Source organism: Silurus meridionalis, chromosome 16, assembly GCF_014805685.1.
Source record: "Silurus meridionalis isolate SWU-2019-XX chromosome 16, ASM1480568v1, whole genome shotgun sequence".
Classification (NCBI taxonomy): Eukaryota; Metazoa; Chordata; class Actinopteri; order Siluriformes; family Siluridae; genus Silurus; species Silurus meridionalis.
Genome location: NC_060899.1, coordinates 4200095 through 4218243, shown reverse-complemented (window position 1 = coordinate 4218243; position 18149 = coordinate 4200095). Strand labels below are relative to the sequence as shown.

At 37.8% G+C, this 18149-nt stretch overlaps 1 protein-coding gene across 5 annotated transcripts; it reads right to left on the bottom strand.

Annotated features, from left to right (window-relative positions):
• Positions 1–3431: 3431 nt before the first annotated feature.
• mylk2 (myosin light chain kinase 2) lies at positions 3432–16796 on the bottom strand. 5 transcript variants are annotated; one of them, XM_046868983.1, is made up of 16 exons: positions 16698–16796; positions 16109–16428; positions 15905–15990; positions 15641–15728; positions 14295–15363; positions 14006–14202; positions 11666–11768; positions 11160–11253; positions 10953–11062; positions 9372–9513; positions 9221–9291; positions 8137–8265; positions 7769–7840; positions 6594–6674; positions 4572–4704; positions 3432–4486 (listed from the first exon to the last, which is right to left on the bottom strand). In XM_046868983.1, exons 2-16 carry the CDS (start codon positions 16365–16367, stop codon positions 4406–4408), a joined length of 2715 nt encoding a protein of 904 aa, XP_046724939.1. In that variant the 5' UTR covers positions 16368–16428; positions 16698–16796; the 3' UTR covers positions 3432–4405. The 5 variants fall into 5 exon arrangements, with proteins under 5 accessions (XP_046724939.1, XP_046724938.1, XP_046724940.1 ...); XM_046868982.1 differs by having other exon boundaries at positions 16109–16413; XM_046868984.1 differs by having other exon boundaries at positions 15650–15728; positions 16109–16413.
• Positions 16797–18149: the final 1353 nt, after the last annotated feature.

Sequence of the window (18149 nt, the reverse complement as noted above, 5' to 3'; positions counted from 1 at the left end):
CATCAGTCTGTAAAGTCAGTCTGTGTATTAGGCATTAATATAACATTTTTTGTGGTTTCAAACACAGTGCTGGTCAACTAATGTGTGGTCATGAATGTACTCATAAGTTGTGTCTCATTTAAAAACTTTGACCTTATGTCCAACATGACTTACCATGTTTGCTAAAAATACTTGCTAATTACTTGCTAATAACTCCACAGGACACACAAGACCTTTGAAGCATGAACGTTTTTTTTTTTCTTTTTTTTAAATCCATGTTTGATATTTCTAATATTAATTTAAAATAATAAATTAAGCGGTTATTATAAAAGTAAGTTTCAGCTCACCAATTTGATTAACTTTATTAAACAAGCTTTTAGTATAACCACACTAGGACAATCTCAGTGACCGATCGGACATGGTGTCCGACATGCTTATTTATTTTATAGTGTAAAACCTAAAGCTTACTCCCAATCATGCTGTTATTATGCCATATGTGTTGTTAGCCGAGATACTTTCTACTACAGTTGGAACAAACGTCAGAAGAAAAACATCTTGAGATTAAATGAGAAAGAAACCTTGAGAGGAACCATAATCAAAAGAAGTGCTATGGAATGCATGGGTCCCTTCTGGTCCATTTTAAAACAATGGACAGGCAAACTTTCCAATTGTGTTTGTAATGACCTATTGGCAACCCTCTCCAGGCTAACATCTAAATAAAGTACAACACTGATAAAGTACAACGGAATCGGTTCAACTGAATCGGTTCAACTGAATCAAATAAATGAATCGGTTCAACTTATCTTACGTTGAATAAATAACAAAATTGTTTGTATAAATGACGACGACCGCCATTATATAGGTTTATTCCCAAATCCTTAAGTTTACTTCCGATACATTTGAGTGCAATTGATGAAAAACGAGATTTTCAGGGAGCATGTGTATTCAACTCAGGCATTCAATTCACACACATGGATCATTGTTTACATTGCTTTCAATGCTTTTATAGTTCTAAGGACAGATACAAGTCCACCAGCCTCTCCCTGCACTGACTTTACATGTTTTATAGGCGTTATCTCATGCATTTTAATGTTATTAATTATATAAAGGGTTAAAAAGGGAGTAGCTCCTCCATTACACACCAGCCCTCGTGGTTTGGTCAGGAATCAAGAATACTGGAGCACAAAAATCATCTGAGCTCCAGTTTCAAATTCATGCCAGTTTATGTTATACATAGTGGAGCTATTTTTGTTTTATTTTTATTATTAGAAAAAAAAAAGTATCCTACTGACTGCTGGGTGCAGCACAAACAACACAAGGTTCCTATTCATAAGCAAAATACCGCAATTCAGCAAACAGCAGTCTTTCCAGAACTCAATGTAATAAAAAACTAAACAAACAAAAAAACACAACACCAAAATAACATTTAATTCTGCATGGAAAAACAATATCTAACACACAAAAAAAGCACACACAGAAAAACACCTGAACTATAACAATTAATGTGTATACCTAATATAATAGATAATAATCACAATCCTTACAGACAAGACTGCAAATACTTACCTTGAGCTTTAGAAACGGACTGAGAAGCAGCAAAGAGTTAATAGAAATGAGGGTTTGCTTCTTTGCCCTGCTTTTAAAGGGGAATGGTCACTCACTCCACCCTCATCCTACAGAAATACTGCTCATGTCATGAATTACTGGTTGCTTATCAGCATGCATTTAAGGAGGGAAGGAACAAATACACAGAAAGATTTCATAGAAAGATCATGGCAAAAGTAGGATTTTTATTTTGTATGAAAACGTGTGCAAGTGGTGCTTTTGGGTGTGCAACATATGAGGACCCTGACATGCAGTTGCACATGCCGGACAGTAGGGGGCGCTTGTAGCGTTTGTTTTGGACTAGCTAATAGGTGCTGAATTTCCAAGTGTTTCTGTTTGCCTGTTTACTGTCAACTAGACTAGAGATGGAAAAGTAATAAAATATTCAACACAAGTAAAATTAAAAAGTATCTCATATCAAATTTATTAGTACTTTTTATTGACAGCGGAGGGTGGGGTGGAATCTGGCGCCCCCGGTTTATCACGGAATTGCGTTTGCCACAAAACGTATTTGTTTCACAGGTTTTCCCAGTCTTTTGCGGATTTTAGACCAAAAAAAACTTAAAGGAAATTGTTTTAATGGAGTTTTATGTTGAAATAATGACATTTTTTAATAAAAATATAATTCCTGTATTCTTGCAAATGTTTTCTGTGTGTGTTTAAAGTGTGTGGGAGGATGATTTACGGCTTAAACAATTGAAAAAAAGCATTTTTGGGGTGGCCTTCGTTTATCGCGGTTTTTCATTTATCCGCGGTACTTTTTCAGAGAATATTTTCAAAAGCAGGACAGTTTAAAAAACATTGCAGATTGTCCATTGCAGATTATTTTATATTAATAATCATGGCTTGTAAAAACTATTTAAGATCAAATCACAAATGAAGAAGTATTGCTATCAGTATCGATATTGATGATACTGGACTTGGAAATACTTGGAATCTGATCGAAAAGAAATTGGTATTGTTTGTCCGGAGTTGCCAGTTACGGTACTATAAAGCTGCTAAAAGGTGTTGACAGCAAATCAGGAGATGGATCAGGAGATGGATCAAGTGCACTCATATAGACTTCATGCCTATTGGTAGTCACTGCACTAGTTTGCTCCATATTTGCATAAAGTTACATTTTTATCAACTTTGTTATATTTCGGGACATGCCCAGAAAAACAGTCAACTAAGACAACCATTTGGTTACCAAAGGTCATCTTGCTGAAAGTCAATGAAAATGAATGGTCACTGTCATTGCCAGTTCATATCAAAATAACAATAGCAAATTCAATAACAAACTCAAAATGCCAAGCAAAAGAAACAAACAAAGTTAAGGATCCAGGGTTGAGGTGACCGAGAAGAAGGACTTTATTCAGCTGAAACGAAGTCAATCAGTTTCATGGAAGCACACAGAAACACAGTCCCCCCCATCTTTTCTATTGCCAACTATTACCTCATCCACCACCATTTTCGAATACCTACGTTCTTTCCAATTTAATGAAATTATAGAACCCATCCTTCACTAGACTGTTCATGGCCTTTTAAATGAAAGCCACCTCAAAATCTGACCATCTATTCTTCTGACACATTTATTACTCCTGACAAATCAATCAAACAGCCCTTAAGAGCAAGAGACTTGCTCACATACTGGTGCTTCAAATATGCTGAATCTCATCTCACATGAATCACTTCATTGAATGAAGATACGTGTCAAACATGATAGAAACGTGATGATGCAAAAGGGTAAAAGGTAGAAGGCATTATATCAGCCATCGCATCATCACCGCAAGTCACAAACGATGTCCGAGTTGTGACACCTGTCCTTGATTCCTCATTTATTCTCTAGAAATGGTATAATTTCTTCATCTGATTGCTCATAAAACACCTCTCTTCAATTAGATTCTTTACTGTAGCACCAACGGTGTGAACCATATTGCACAGCACATATTTGCTTATATTCAAAATAACAAAAATAAGTATGTGCAATAGCAATACTTTTGATTTGCTGTGTAAGCAAAAATATTAAAAAATCTAATAATTATACTTATATAACTAGAATGAATGGATATTACGAGTGCCGTGAAACCAAATACTTTTTGCTCAGGGTTCCTGAGGTTTCTCGGGTTTCCTTCCACCTTCCAGTATATACGTTCTAATATACGTTAAATGACTTTGTCGTTAGGGGGCAACAAACAAACAATGGCGTGTTGAAGTGATTTAAATTTCTGATAGAGGAAATAAAAATCTCAAGTGGATGCTGTAGATTTGGACCACTTTACAACTGTGTAGTCTACTGTGCCATTTTTTCAATAGGTTGTATAAATAAAATTTAACTGAAGTATATGAAGAAATGTAATTCTGATTGAACAGTATTACCTTTTTGATGTGCAAAAAAACCAGACATGTTATAAGACCTGGTTTAAGTTTAATCTTAAGCAAGACAAGCAGATTAGCAGCATTTAAACTAATCTGTTGTTCACTTCATGAAGTATCATTTCATATTCATTTCAAGGCAGCAAGAGGTTCTGATGTTGTATTTTTTATTTTTATTGCAGCTAAAAGGAAACAAAAAAGCTACACAAACATTTTTCTTTTTTGTGTGTGTTTGAGGTTTACTTCTTTAGTTGGCACCGGACCTAAAACCTGATTTGCATCCTGATTTGGTGTCTTTGAAGCCTTTTCTTTGGGGTATTGGTCTTGAGGCAGAAACAAAAATCTATTTCAATAATTTCAGCTTTTCTTCTGCTAATATATTAACGGGAAAAAATCTTTAAATAGTAACACAGACATGATCAAATAACATGACACTTGTCAGTACAAGTCAGTGATGAGTAACATTTCAAAATCCCAGTGACGTAAGAGATCCTGAACTGCCAATCTTCTTAAACCTATTGGCTGCTGCTATAGCAATATAGTTTTTCTATAGAGAGCAAAAAAAAGAAGAAAAAGACTTTAGTATTGAATATTATTTCATGTGTATGAATAAATACTTTTTTTTGTTTTACCTTCCAAAGCCGCCTGGCCATGTATTTCCTCAGGAGAACCTGAGACTTTAGGATGATATTACTCCCCTTTGCTTTCTCTGATATATTATTCAGCCAGGGGTGCTTAAGACACTGAGCAGCACTAAGACGTCCACTGTAAAAGCAGGAAGTGAAAGAGTGAGATTAATTAGATCTGTCGGGCTCATGGTTATATAAACTGGTGTGGTGACTGGTGTAAAAGATGTAATAATCCGAGCCGATTTTTCCACATCATGTAAAAATGAGTCAAGTCAGAGGGGTCAACTGGCAAATTCTAAAATGTAATATCTATCTATCTATCTATCTATCTATCTATCTATCTATCTATCTATCTATCTATCTATCTATCTAGACATCTAGACATCTAGACATCTAGACATCTAGACATCTATCTATCTAGACATCTATCTATCTAGACATCTATCTAGACATCTATCTGGACATCTAGACATCTATCTAGACATCTATCTGGACATCTAAACATCTATCTGGACATCTAGACATCTGGACATCTATCTAGACATCTAGACATCTATCTGGACATCTAGACATCTATCTGGACATCTAGACATCTATCTGGACATCTAGACATCTATCTGGACATCTAGACATCTAGACGTCTATCTAGACATCTATCTGGACATCTATCAGGACATCTAGACATCTATCTGAACATCTAAACATCTATCTGGACATCTAGACATCTGGACATCTATCTAGACAGCTAGACATCTTGACGTCTATCTAGACATCTATCTGGACATCTAAATATCTATCTGGACATTTAGACATCTGGACATCTATCTAGATATCTGGACATCTATCTGGACATCTATCTGGACATCTAGACATCTGGACATCTATCTAGATATCTAGACATCTATCTAGACATCTATCTGGACTTCTAGACATCTGGACATCTATCTAGACATCTATCTAGACATCTAGACATCTATCTGGACATCTATCTGGACATCTAGACATCTATCTGGACATCTAGACGTCTATCTAGACGTCTAGACATCTATCTAGACATCTATCTGCACATCTAGACATCTAGCTATCTAGACATTCCAAGAAAAGACCACTGTACATGATTATTAGCTTATATCTTTAGCACTCCTTGAACTCTTTTTAAACCAATTATATTGTTGCATTACCTTCAGCTAAGTCAAGTTACTTTATTAGTAGTTTGTTAAATCTTGATCAATTCTCTGTTTTGAGATACTATAACATGAAAGTTAACATTAATTACTCCTATCCATAATGTTAACTGGCTAGCTTGATGCTAGTTCATAAGCTTTTAGTGCCCAGAAAGAGCAAATAATACACAAGTTTGTATAAAGACATCAGTGAGGTTTTTCTTCCCCCACTTTGTAGCTTGAAAGGTGGAGGTTGAAATTACAAACACAATATGGGCAAAGGTTGGTGGACACCTGTCTATAATAAGCACATGTGCTTTTGTTGAACGTCCTATTTCCTATTTAACTCCCATTTGCTGTTCCACTCCTCCGGGAAGATGTTCTACTAGATTTGAAAGTGTGCTTGTGGAGATTTGTGCCCATTCAGCCACAAGGGTGTTAGTAAAGTCAGGATACTGATGTTTGTGAGGTGAGGAGGTCTGGGGTGCAGTCAGCGTTCCAATTAATCCCAAAGGTGTTTAATAGGGTTGAGGTCTAAATTCTATATCATTACACTCAAGATCTTCCTCTCCAACCCTTGTTAATAATATCTTCATGAAGCTGGCTTTGTGAACAGAGGCATTGCTAGAACAGATTTGGGTCTCCTGGTTCAAGTGAAGGGAGAATTTAATGCTACCGCATCCAAAGACATCCTGTACAATTGTGTACCTCCAACTTTGGAGTTACCGTTTGGGAAAGAACCACATATGGCTGTAAAAGACAGGTGTCACAATACTTTTGTCCATATAATGTCATTCCAAGCACCAACTTCCCATTAGCAAATTCTAATGAATGCATCAGAGCTTCTGAAGCTAAAAATCACCCCCTTTCTTTGATGAGCAGATTGGAGATGAAGTCTTTGGCCTCAGCTGAGACATGCTCAAAGGTCTCCTCGTCAAAATACCTGTGCAGGGAAATAACACTCAGTAAATTTTGCGTAATAAATTCACGTATAAAATCAGTTAAAACTCTTACATTTAATCATTAAAGGTGTCGAGAGAAAGTTTCACTAAAACTGTAGTCTCATGTCTGGAAGAATAAATGATCTCTTGTAAAGCATAAATTACAACTGCATGTTATTCAGCTATATTGTATATTCAGAACCTGTCAAAGGTTTGGAAAGACCTAGTGGCTTTCGAGACACATGCATGCTCCTCTTGTTTATATGAAACAAAGTAAAAGGCAAAAACACACAACAATTGGACAGTGAATGATTGGAAGAAACTTCTGTGCACAGATGAGTCCATTTTATTGACATTATTGGCTCTAACAGCTGAACTCATGTAAGACAGAGACCAGGAGAAAAGATTTTATCAGACTGTCTCGTTTGCAAAGTCAAATATGGAGGTGGAAGCTTAATGGTTTGGGGTTGTTTGGGAGCAGGAACGATGGGAGACTTATTTCAAGTGAAAGGTAATTGAACCAACATGGCAACCATTCCATACTTCATTTTCACCTTAGAACAAGACCTGAAGCATATGCACTCGCCTGGAGTTATATATCATGGAATGACCAGCCCAATCATCACACCGAAATTCTTATTGAACTATTCTGGGATGAACTGGACCACAAGGTCAGACAGAAATGTCCAACTAGTGAAAAACACTATTGTCAAGTTGTATTAGACGCATGGAAAAGTTGTTCAGCTGAATGGGTTTTTTTTGTGAAAATAAAGTGGAACATGTGAACATTTTATATATTAGTTTGGTCAAAGTAGGTGATCATAGCATTACCTAGTTTGTTGCATATGAACAAAAGGACCAGAGAAAACCATTATTAGGTGTTTCCAAATTTTTGGTAGGTACATGTTCTAAAAATATATCTATTTATGTTTATAAATGTTTGTCTGTTTAACTTCATGAACGATATTTTTCAATTTGTTAATCTTATTAACATATATGTACTGTACATGTAAACGCACATATTCTATCGAGGCTGTATAGAGAGAATAAGCTGAAAATGTACTATGAAAGAATTAAGGATAAAAGAAGACAGTACCAGTTGACTGTTAATACATTGTTCAGGGTTTCGCTGTCATCATCACCCAGAAAGGGAGAAAGACCACTTAATCTGTCCATGAGAGAAAAACAGTTTGGCACAATTTATCCAGGATTCTCCACAATTTCTCAGTGACTTAATAACTTCACAAAGTATGAACAAACACCCTATTGTCATTCACAGTTTTTAAAAAATGTCAAGCTCAGGCATCTTCAGTTGCACCACCATGTATCATGGATAATGAGAATTCCTATATCTACTGGGCTTTCTATTATAATCTTACACAACCAGTTTAAATTTTACACACATTACTTTTCACATATGTACAAAAGTACATAAAATTATGGAAATTGATATATGTGACCTACAGCATGTATGTGACAACTCCTAGAGTCCACATATCTGTAGGAAACGAAACAAAGTCAAAGTTGACCACCTCTGGTGCCAGAAACTCGGGTGTCCCGAATGAAACTCGGAGCTTCTCTCGTGGTTTGTACCTGCAGGAGAAAAGAACAGGTGGTAATAATGACCAAATATAATCTAACCAAAGCTACAGTTATAACAGTTTATTGGTTTAATCAGTGCGTTAATCTTTCATCTTTTCTTTTTCAACATAAGATCAAAACCAAGCCTAGCTAAAGAAAAAAAATTATTATTCACAATATATGACTAGGAAACTAGCAAAATATATTTATTCAAATTTTAATGATATCCAATACATTTTCTCTTGTACACTCTTGTACGACTAAAAAAAGGTTCTTTCTGGAACCGTTTTTGGTTCCTAGAAGAGTCTTTCAGTAAATAATTCTTAAACGAATTAAAGATCGTCCTCTTTTCAGTTCCATTAAGAACCTGATCTGTTTTGTTGTTGTTGTTTTTTTAATAGTAGCTTCAATACAGTTCATACTGTAAAAGTTGAACCTGAATATTAACATTTGCAATAAATGGTAGAAGTTTTGCAAATATTCTGCACTCAAAATATTCTTCTTCTTTCGGCTGCTCCCATTAGGGGTCGCTACAGCGGATTACAGTCTCCATACTACTCTGTCCTCTACATCTGCCTGCACTCAAAATATTAATTATTAAAATTAAATAGTAAATAGTAATAGTAAAAAAAACTTTTAGTGACAGTGGTGTTAATAAAAAGACGAAGACGAGATGAAGATGCTAAGATTTTCATTAAAAAGGCACGAGGATATACATGATTATTAATGAGTTTATTAGAGGGACAGTGCAGGTAGGACGTTTTGGAGACATGGTGAATGAGGCATGATTGAGATGGTTTGGTCAAGTGCAGAGGAGGTACATGGGGTATAGAAGAATGCTAAGGATAAAAATCTTTTAGAATTTTCACATGCTTTCTGCTTGCAGATTCAGATTGTATTCAGATTGAAACAATATCAGATTTCGAACACTCTGGCAGATATTTACAAGCATGTGATAACACTCTACCTTCTGGCAAGACCGAAATCGATGATCTTGATCTGATGACTTGACCGATTCACACAAAGAATGTTCTCTGGCTGAAAGTGAAGCAGTTCATAAGACAACCAGGATGAAATACTTGTGTTACTTCTGTTCAACGAGTGATGATGGGTCATACCTTTAGGTCGAGGTGCAGGACGTACATCTGGTGCATGTAATGGACCCCCTCGCAGATCTGCTTCACAAACACCATGGCGTCCACTTCAGTCAGAGGACAGCTCTCATCTACAATCCTCTCGAACAGCTCCCCTCCCCCCACACTGTGGATCATTCAGAAGGTCCGTATGACCACTGAGCTGAACCTCTAAAGCTCTGATGCGTTGTGTTGTTCAATAAAAGGCCATGATATTTTTACCATTTCTTAACATGATCAGCAGTTCCTATTAATTTGCAAATTAACAAATTCATTCATTATTTCATTCATTCTTTTTCTTCACTTTATCCTGGTCAAGGTAATATTGGATAGTGAGTCTATTCCTGGTGTTTATCACATGGTTCATCTTAGGGCACTATGTACACACACATACACACACTGGGAATTTTTAAAGTAGGAATCAATTGATTCATCGGTTTTGTGATTAATCCATACCGATAGTTTTTCCGGGTACCAGTGCACTGTCATTACGAGAGCGGCATCTAGGGGCGAGTCACTGACACCACGTGCTGTTTGGTTTTTACATGTGAGACTGCACGCTGCATGACGTTATATATTACATTTATTATTGATAATTTATCAATTACATAATTATGTCCATTAGTAAATATCATTATATTTATTTCCTCTACCACATTTTCATAATTCAGTAATGTTATTTTTTATTTTTCCAATAAATTACAGTACTATTATACATGGAGTGTTTGTTTTGTATCCAGCATCCATTTTTATAAACTATCGGATGATTAATTGGTTATCGGCAAGTATTATCCAACCTTGCTATCGGTATTTGGAGGTGGAAGGAAACCAGAGAACACTGAGGAAACCCATACTGACATGATAAGGAATGTCAAATTCCACACAGCATCAAGATTTGAAGAGGCATAGCAATATAGCAGTAGAATTACAGGTGCAATGCAATCCTAATTCTGGTTCATCCTGACACCACATAGAACTTAGCAACTGTTCATTTGATTTGATCAGTGCTGATCAAATGATATTATCAACCCAACATGAGATTCCAGCAGACCCCATCTTTTTTAAACTGCTGCTCATGCTGAAACAGGGCTTCATAACAAACGTGCTCACAGGTGCCGTGGATCGGCTAATGTTTCTGTGATTGATGGGCATTGACAAAGTATGACATCCGTGAAAGCATCACCAATTGTGTTCTCTTGGCTGTCGTCCAGGGATGGCTGTTAAATCGCTGGGATTTTAGCTCGTGATCTCACAAAAACAGGGCAAGCAGTGAGGCAGAGCGTCAGATGAGTGGATTTACATGCATTCTGTTGCTAGCTCTGATAAATACCATGACAACCAACAATGAATTCAAGCTATCAACACAGAGTTGGCTGCCATAATGCAAAAAAAAAAATGCTGCATAAAAGCACAAGGGTACAAAAAGGTGTGGAGCATTGAGGTTTGTTTCTAATGGGAGAAGGTGATATTGATGAGGAGGATTTCTGATTTTTTTTTTATTAGGTATCTGTTAATTACTCTCATTCAGTCTATTAAAAATAGGCAACAAACCGGCTTGATACTTACAACTCTAATACCAGAACCACTTGATTTTTAGTGTCGAATGCATCAAACAGCTGAAGGATGTTGGCGTGATTCAGCTGGTTCATTACTTCAATCTCATTCAGCACCATTTCCTGCCATTAAAATGTCAAACTTTCATTCATTTCATTGTTTCATTGTTTTTTTCACAACTAAAAGGAAGATGGTGACGTAGGAAGATGAAGCACTCACCTTCTCTTTGGCACTTCTTGAACTAATAATCTTTGCTGCCAGTCTCAGGCCGGTTTTGTTCTCTGTGCATTTGTGCACTTTGCCAAAACGACCACTAAAATTAGAATTTATATAAGTAAATGATGTATTTTTGGGATTCAAGTCAAATAAATTCAATCATAATGATGTTAAACATGTCTTAAATTTAAAGCATTTGGCAGACACGCTTTTCCAGGTCGACACATTTATCTTATTCATACAACTGGGCAGCTATGGTCTTAAGGGCCTTGTTTAGGGCCCTGGGATTTGAACTCACGACCTTCAAATTCAAAATCCATTGCCTTAACCACTAAGCTACCACTGTCTTACTATAAACAATTTAAAAGTGTTAAAATAATACAGAGTAATCACACAATAATCCATGGAGAAATTCTCAATTCATGTTGACCCATTTTACTGATGATATAGTATATTAGTGTTCTATAGCTGCTATAAGGATTTTGTAATGAGTCTGATTTTGAGCTCACCCTCCCAAAACTTCTCGAGTGTGAATGCTGAAGTCAGATGGTGCACTCGCCTTTAGAGAGACACACCGATGTGGGAAAGGGGCAGGGTGTGGTGGAACATCATCTATGTAAAACAGGAGAAACATTAGTTTGAGGTTTGAGCAAAGTCACAAGTCTGAGATGATTAGGAATAATTAGGTTAGATAACGAGTCAGCAGTTTGTCTTAACTAACTTAATGTGACATTAGATATTAACAAATATAACTAAGTGTCTGAGTGCTGTAGAAATATTTTGTATGACGCAACACAATAAAGTAGGCATGCTGGGAATGCTGACACCCGATCCATGTCCATTTGTCCCACTTTTGTACCAGGGTCTGAACAGCTGCAGGTAATGTTTATAGGGCTGCGATGGAGCAGGGATTAGACTGTTCTGGATACCCCACATCTCATAAGGTCAAATTCAGAAACTTGATTTATGTATTTTAATGTGTGCATGTTAACAATTATATAAGCATCTTGTTATCCTGCATTCAGTCCATGAACTTAAAAAATGTCTAAAACTAACGAAAAAATTGTTTGTCTACAGATATTATCAGTGGTGGACAGTAACAAATTAATTGTGATTAATTACAGTACTTAAGTAGTTTTTTGCGCATATGTATTTTACCGAAGTGTCTCCATTTAGTGGAGACTGTAACTTCCCTACATTTAAAAGTCAAATATCTTACTTTTTACTCAACTACATTTTCTAAAATCTGTCGTTCCTTTTAATTTATTAGTGGATAAAGATTTAACTGGTCAAACACGCAGCAAGCCACCAATCAGAGTACAGCACGGGCTCTGTTTAGAACTTGTTTTGACTGCCGGTTGGTGTGTATCTACTTATCACCAACTTACAGTTCAGCGTCAATTCAACAGCAAGCAGAACATTTAGAGAGGAATAAATGATGGTAGAACCTCCTGACTCGAACTCGCCACAACACCCACGAAAAGAAAAAGGTTTTGGGCTCATGATAATTGTAATAGAAATCAATCGGTGTTTGACTCATTAATATCATTCTATTAATAGATCAGTGTGTTAAGAGTAACATTAGAGTCTTTTCACATAAACTGAGTTGAATAAGTAAAGAGTCTTGTGACAAAAATGATAATGACACTTAAATACATTTGAAGTCAAACAGTTTTACTTTTACTGGAGTCATATTTTCATCCACCACTGGATATTAATGAGGGCACAAATCTACAAACACACAAATAATTCCGTTTATTCGGTAAAAGCTCCATGAAGCGCAACAAATTCGAGTCAATTTTCCAATTTAGCGATCTTTAAAATTCCACAAAGCTCATAACACCATAACAAACCATGATACAGCGCCCCTAGACCATACAGTAAATAGTTACAGTGACAACAGTGTCAGCTAGGTGGTGGTGCAGGGGATAAAGCCTGCGACCTTCAGATCAGTAACCCAGAGCCTTAACCATATAGCTACTTTATCTTTAGTCACTAATTTTTCCAGGTCAAGAATGCAAAAGAGATGGAAAATATCCCAGGAACACTAGACACAAGCCAAGAAAATCCAACCCAGTTTGCATGCCAGTTATGGGCACCATAATCATACTTGGTCTCACACACTAATTCACACATACGAGCAATTTAGCTTTTGACACTGCTACCTGGTTTGTAAAATGGTACCTAAATGGTTTGGTCAACATGAGGAATACAGAGAACCTAGAAGTAACTTATGGGGAGAACATGGAAAACTCAGAGAGTAAGCTGAGCTCTGGGTCCATGAATCCATGAATTCTTAGTGATGGTAAAATTCACCAAATCACTCATTGCATTGGTATAAAAGTTAACAATGTGATGCATCGATTTAAAGTGTGATCAATATTTGATATGTAGATCGATTTCTCCTCGCTAAACTGTTTTTCGAGCACGTTCTCTCAGCACCGCTGCTGCTACGTGAATATGACGTATCGCAGAACTACGGAGACCGAGGCGTGACCTAAGAGTCGCAGATTAACATGGCAGAGGTAGAGCTGTAACTTCCTGGAGACAGAACAGGAAATTAACGTCTGGTTTTATTTAATCTTTTTTCTTTCAAAGGTCTGTTTGTGAAAGGACCATGTGTTAAAAGCCTGAAGTTTACTGAAGTCTACCATGCCTTCTACCAGAATCAGAAGTGCAGGGCAGAAGAAAGGGATTCCAGATTCAAGGGGGGTCCCATGACCATTTAAATAGATAATGCTAGTAGCAAAACCAAAGAAACAGATGTTGGACACCACTTATGTCTTGGCTTAATGACTATTCATTGGCTTAGTTTCAGATTTTTTGTTACACACATTTTTTTTTCTTACCTATAACTTTGAAGCAGGTTTTGGGTGGGATTTTGGTCTGATTTGTATATCTTTCAGGCGCTGAACTTATTTTGATCTCTATTCCTCCAGTCTTTAGCGGCCTGCTGCATGTGGATCCTGTTGATACATTGCCCGGCTTCTCAAATGGTGCTGTTCCCCTGGTAGCAGACTCAGCCTTCCCTCCAGGGGCCTGAAGGCTAGGTAACAGTAAAAGGCATAGCTTTGGCCAGTTGAATGCAAACTTTAGTACATGGTGAAAGCCTGTTTCATTCTTACTTGCTCACTTTACCTTTGCAAGGAATCAGGACAGCTGTAGATGTGTTTGAGAAAGGAGGTTGCTGCTGATGGTGTGGGTGGTGATAATGTAGACAATTTAGTTGCTATAGTTTTTGTAGCTTGGGCAGCTGATGAAGGCTTGCCAATGTTTTGTGCTGTTGCTGTTACAGGAGCACCAATGTTCAACGTGTTAAACTTCAATGGAAGTTTATTGCCTGGTTCCATGTTCTCTGTAGCTGTGGATTCTGGAACAGATTTGGGCATAGAGGTGGCCAAACCTGTGAGAGGAGGTCTGGTTGTCTTGGGTGGTAGCAATTCATCTTTTGTGGATAAGGATTTTGTGATAATACCATTTGGCTGGGATACTTTTGAACCGACCGTTTCCAACGCAGGTGACTGCAGGGATTTTAACGAAGACATCCCTTGCGACATTACATCAGAAACTCCTAAACTTGCCTTCAGAAGACTTTGGATGGTAGATGGTGGTGCAGTATTTTCTGTGAAATTAAGTCTTGTTTGATTACTAGACATGGCCGTAATCAGATTTGGAGCTGTTTTGCCTGGGGCGGTCCATATAGCAGGGATCTTCTGATTTGTTGCTAGTGCTGTAGAGCGTGCTACTGAAGTTGTTGTGGTTGTTGTGGTAGGTGAAGACACAGTTGCCTTAAAGGGAACAGGGACATGTGTGCTCTTTGGCGGTAGTATTTGTGTTGTAGCAGTTGTACTTTTAGTAGCTGGAATTGTTGGTACAGCCTTTTGTGGTGGAGCGATCACCTTTGGTGAAGGTGTATTTGTCTCCATTTTGGGTGTGCACATGTTTGGTTTTAATGTAGTCATCTCTTTTGAGGTTGTTGTAGCTGTACAGCAGGACAGTGTTGTATTGGAACTATTTTGGCTCAATGGTGATTTTGCTTCACTGATCTTGGCTGCATTTTGTGTTTTAGTCCCAGGCTGTGGTGTTGCCCAGCATACCTCTTTGTGTAAGTGAGGATCATGCTGAGCTTTGTTTTCTGGACAATCCTTTCTGAGTGGAGATCCGCTACCTCTTAGCCCCTCAGCTTCTATGTCTTCCATCAGAATGTCTGAACAGAGAATAAAAAAAGCATTGGGCATCCAACATTCATGCCAAGTGGAGTTTCCTTTTACATTCAATCATGCTAACTCACTGTATGCTAGCTATCGGTGATTTCATTTGCTTTTTATACTCCTGACAGGTGTGTCCTGGGACATGGTGGCTATAGTTAAACATACCAGTGAATCACTCTTATAGTATCACATCAGAACAGAAATGGATCTATGCCAACTTTCCAAGTGAATGGTATCTAACAGACAAAGTGTTATAGAAAACAAGTTTGGTACCTTCCTGACCTTTCCCACAGGGTGCATTAAAAGTATGCTGGATTATGTTTTGATCTCTGAGTTTATCCAGCTGTACATAGACTTCATCCTGTGGAGGAATGGACACTTCAGCAGCCACATAAAACTAATAAACCTAGCACCATTTAAAAGATTATAATATAGATACTAAAAACAATGGCATTTATTACACATTAACACTGTGAAGCAAGTATGCAGGGAACTAAGAATTAAAAAAATTATAATAATAAATCCAAAACTACTTACCACTGATGTCCGTACAGGCAAAGATTTCCTTCTTTGCAGAGCCGATAAAGGTACAGGAATTTTGTCACATGACTTTTCTTCTAGTGCTTTAATGTTCAAGGGACATAAGCAAATAGCATTTATGCTTCAGTAAAATAGAAATCTCACTATGCTCGTAAAGACAGCAATTGCAGAAAGAGTGTCACATTATATCAATGACCTTACCTTGTGTTAATTCCTCCAGTGATGTCCTCAGGTCAATGACTTTCCTCTCCAGGTTCTCGAGGAGCTTGGCCTGAGCTGAGAGCTGGCTGGCTGTGGCCTCTTGCTCCCGGCTGTGTTGGTTACAGGCCCCACACATTGGGCAGCTTCCCCCGGAACTGCGTGCTAAAAGCTGGTCTAGTTTACGGTGCAGGTCATCTATCTTGACCTCCACAGTGGCTGGGTCACAGGCAGGAGAAGCAGGCCACTTTACAGACAGCATACTCAGTAAACATCAAAGTGAACTGTCAGCAGGAACAGGCAACAAGCTGCAATAAAGGCAACTGTAAGCGATGAAAAGTACACAGGTGTTTGTGACAAAGCGTCTAACCTTTGAACCTCAGATACATATACAGTAGGAGCCTAACTGGCATGGGTCTAGTGATGACACTTTGACCTTCAACTCTACATAAATACATTCTCTGAATACAATCATAACCCTCTGTTCTCTTTATTTCAAAGTCGCACACAAAGACAGAACACAAAATGAGCAGGTATGAATAAAATAAAGACAAAAAAGGAAAGATAAATCTCCAAACACACACTCGCTTACCTACTGAGATGGCAGTCTATGATCAAGTCTTCAGGAACATAGTTCAAACTCAGAGGGACAAATACTGGTTTCCCTCCTCAGCCTGCCAATGCAACAACCTTTCAGATTTTTCCTTTATCTGAGCCCAGTGGCCACCACACCAGAAATAGCCGGACCAGGCAGAGGACATGATTGGAGGGGAGTTTCGAATAGTAACTGATAAATGAGGTATGTAAGGCTGGCCATACTCAACTAGGGGGCACACTTGACTCCTGAAGCCTGATCTTCCACACAGACGTAGAACAATGATAAGAAAACACACCTATGCACGTCTATTTAAAATGAACCACTGAGCCACTAAAGTATTACCAGTGAAGAATAAAAGTTCTGGTTACTGTTGAAGTTCTCTGTTAATCATGATATTGCGACGTATTAGTAACGTTTCTGCAATATATTTTGTGTACTTCTACTTTTAAAGTAGTTTTCAAAATCTGTATTTTTACTTTTACTTCGTTATGTTTAATTAAGTGGGGGGTAGGGGGCACACCCCGGAATCTAGTGCACTGATTGATTGATGGGCGGAGAACAAACACACTAAATTCACAAGTATGAAAGATGGAGATGGACAAGACCGACACCAATAATGCAGACTCAGCTGAACGTGAAATGCAGTTAAATCCAAAGTTGTTCAATGCACGTGCTTACTGTCTTAGTTCTGAATCTTCATTTGCAAAAGTGCATAACGCACATTAGACTCAAGCAATGGACTGTAGGTTGTTTTTTTTTTGTTGTTATTGGACTATTGGATACATTTTAAATAAGCAAAGTAATGGAGGGTGTGTTAGAGAAGTAAAGAAAAGAGTGCAGGCAGGGTGCAGTGTGTGGGGAAGAGTGACAGCAGGAGTGATTTGTGATAGAAGAGTATCTGTGAGAGTGAAAGGGAAAGTTTATAGGACTGTGGTGAGACCTGAGATGTATGGATTAGAGACAGTGGCATTGAGTAAAAGACAGGAGGCGGAGCTGGAGGTAGCAGAGCTGAAGATGTTGAGGTTTTTGGTGGGAGTGACGACAATGGACAGGATTAGAAATTAGTTTATTAGCGGGACAGCACATGTAGGACGAGGTGAGGGAGGTGGTCATGTGCAGAGGAGGGACATGGGGTATATCAGTAGGAGAATGCTGAGGATGACCAGGAAGGAGGAAAAGAGGAAGGTCAAGGAGGAGGTTATGGATGTGGTGAGGGAAGACATGCAGGTAGTTGGGTTGAAAGAGGCAGATGTTGAGGACAGAGGGGTATGGAGACGGATGATCCGCTGTGGCGCCCCCTAATGGGAGAAGCCGAAAATTATTATTTTTTTTTTACTTGAGTAGCCTTTTAGACCGGAAACTTTACTAATACATAATTGAAATTTCTTTGAAGTTATAGTACTTTTAAGTAGAATATTTTATTACACTTTTCACCTCAGGCCCCAC

Excerpts from the sequence above, each read along its gene's own strand:
- mylk2 (XM_046868983.1), bottom strand. The coding sequence starts at position 16,367 with ATGCTGTCTGTAAAGTGGCCTGCTTCTCCTGCCTGTGACCCAGCCACT. Across the intron at positions 11,769-14,005 it reads AACCTGCTTCAAAGTTATAG|ATGATGTTCCACCACACCCT; the intron begins GTAAGAAAAAAA and ends TGTTTTACATAG. Across the intron at positions 9,292-9,371 it reads TCCTGCACCTCGACCTAAAG|CCAGAGAACATTCTTTGTGT; the intron begins GTATGACCCATC and ends CTTCACTTTCAG.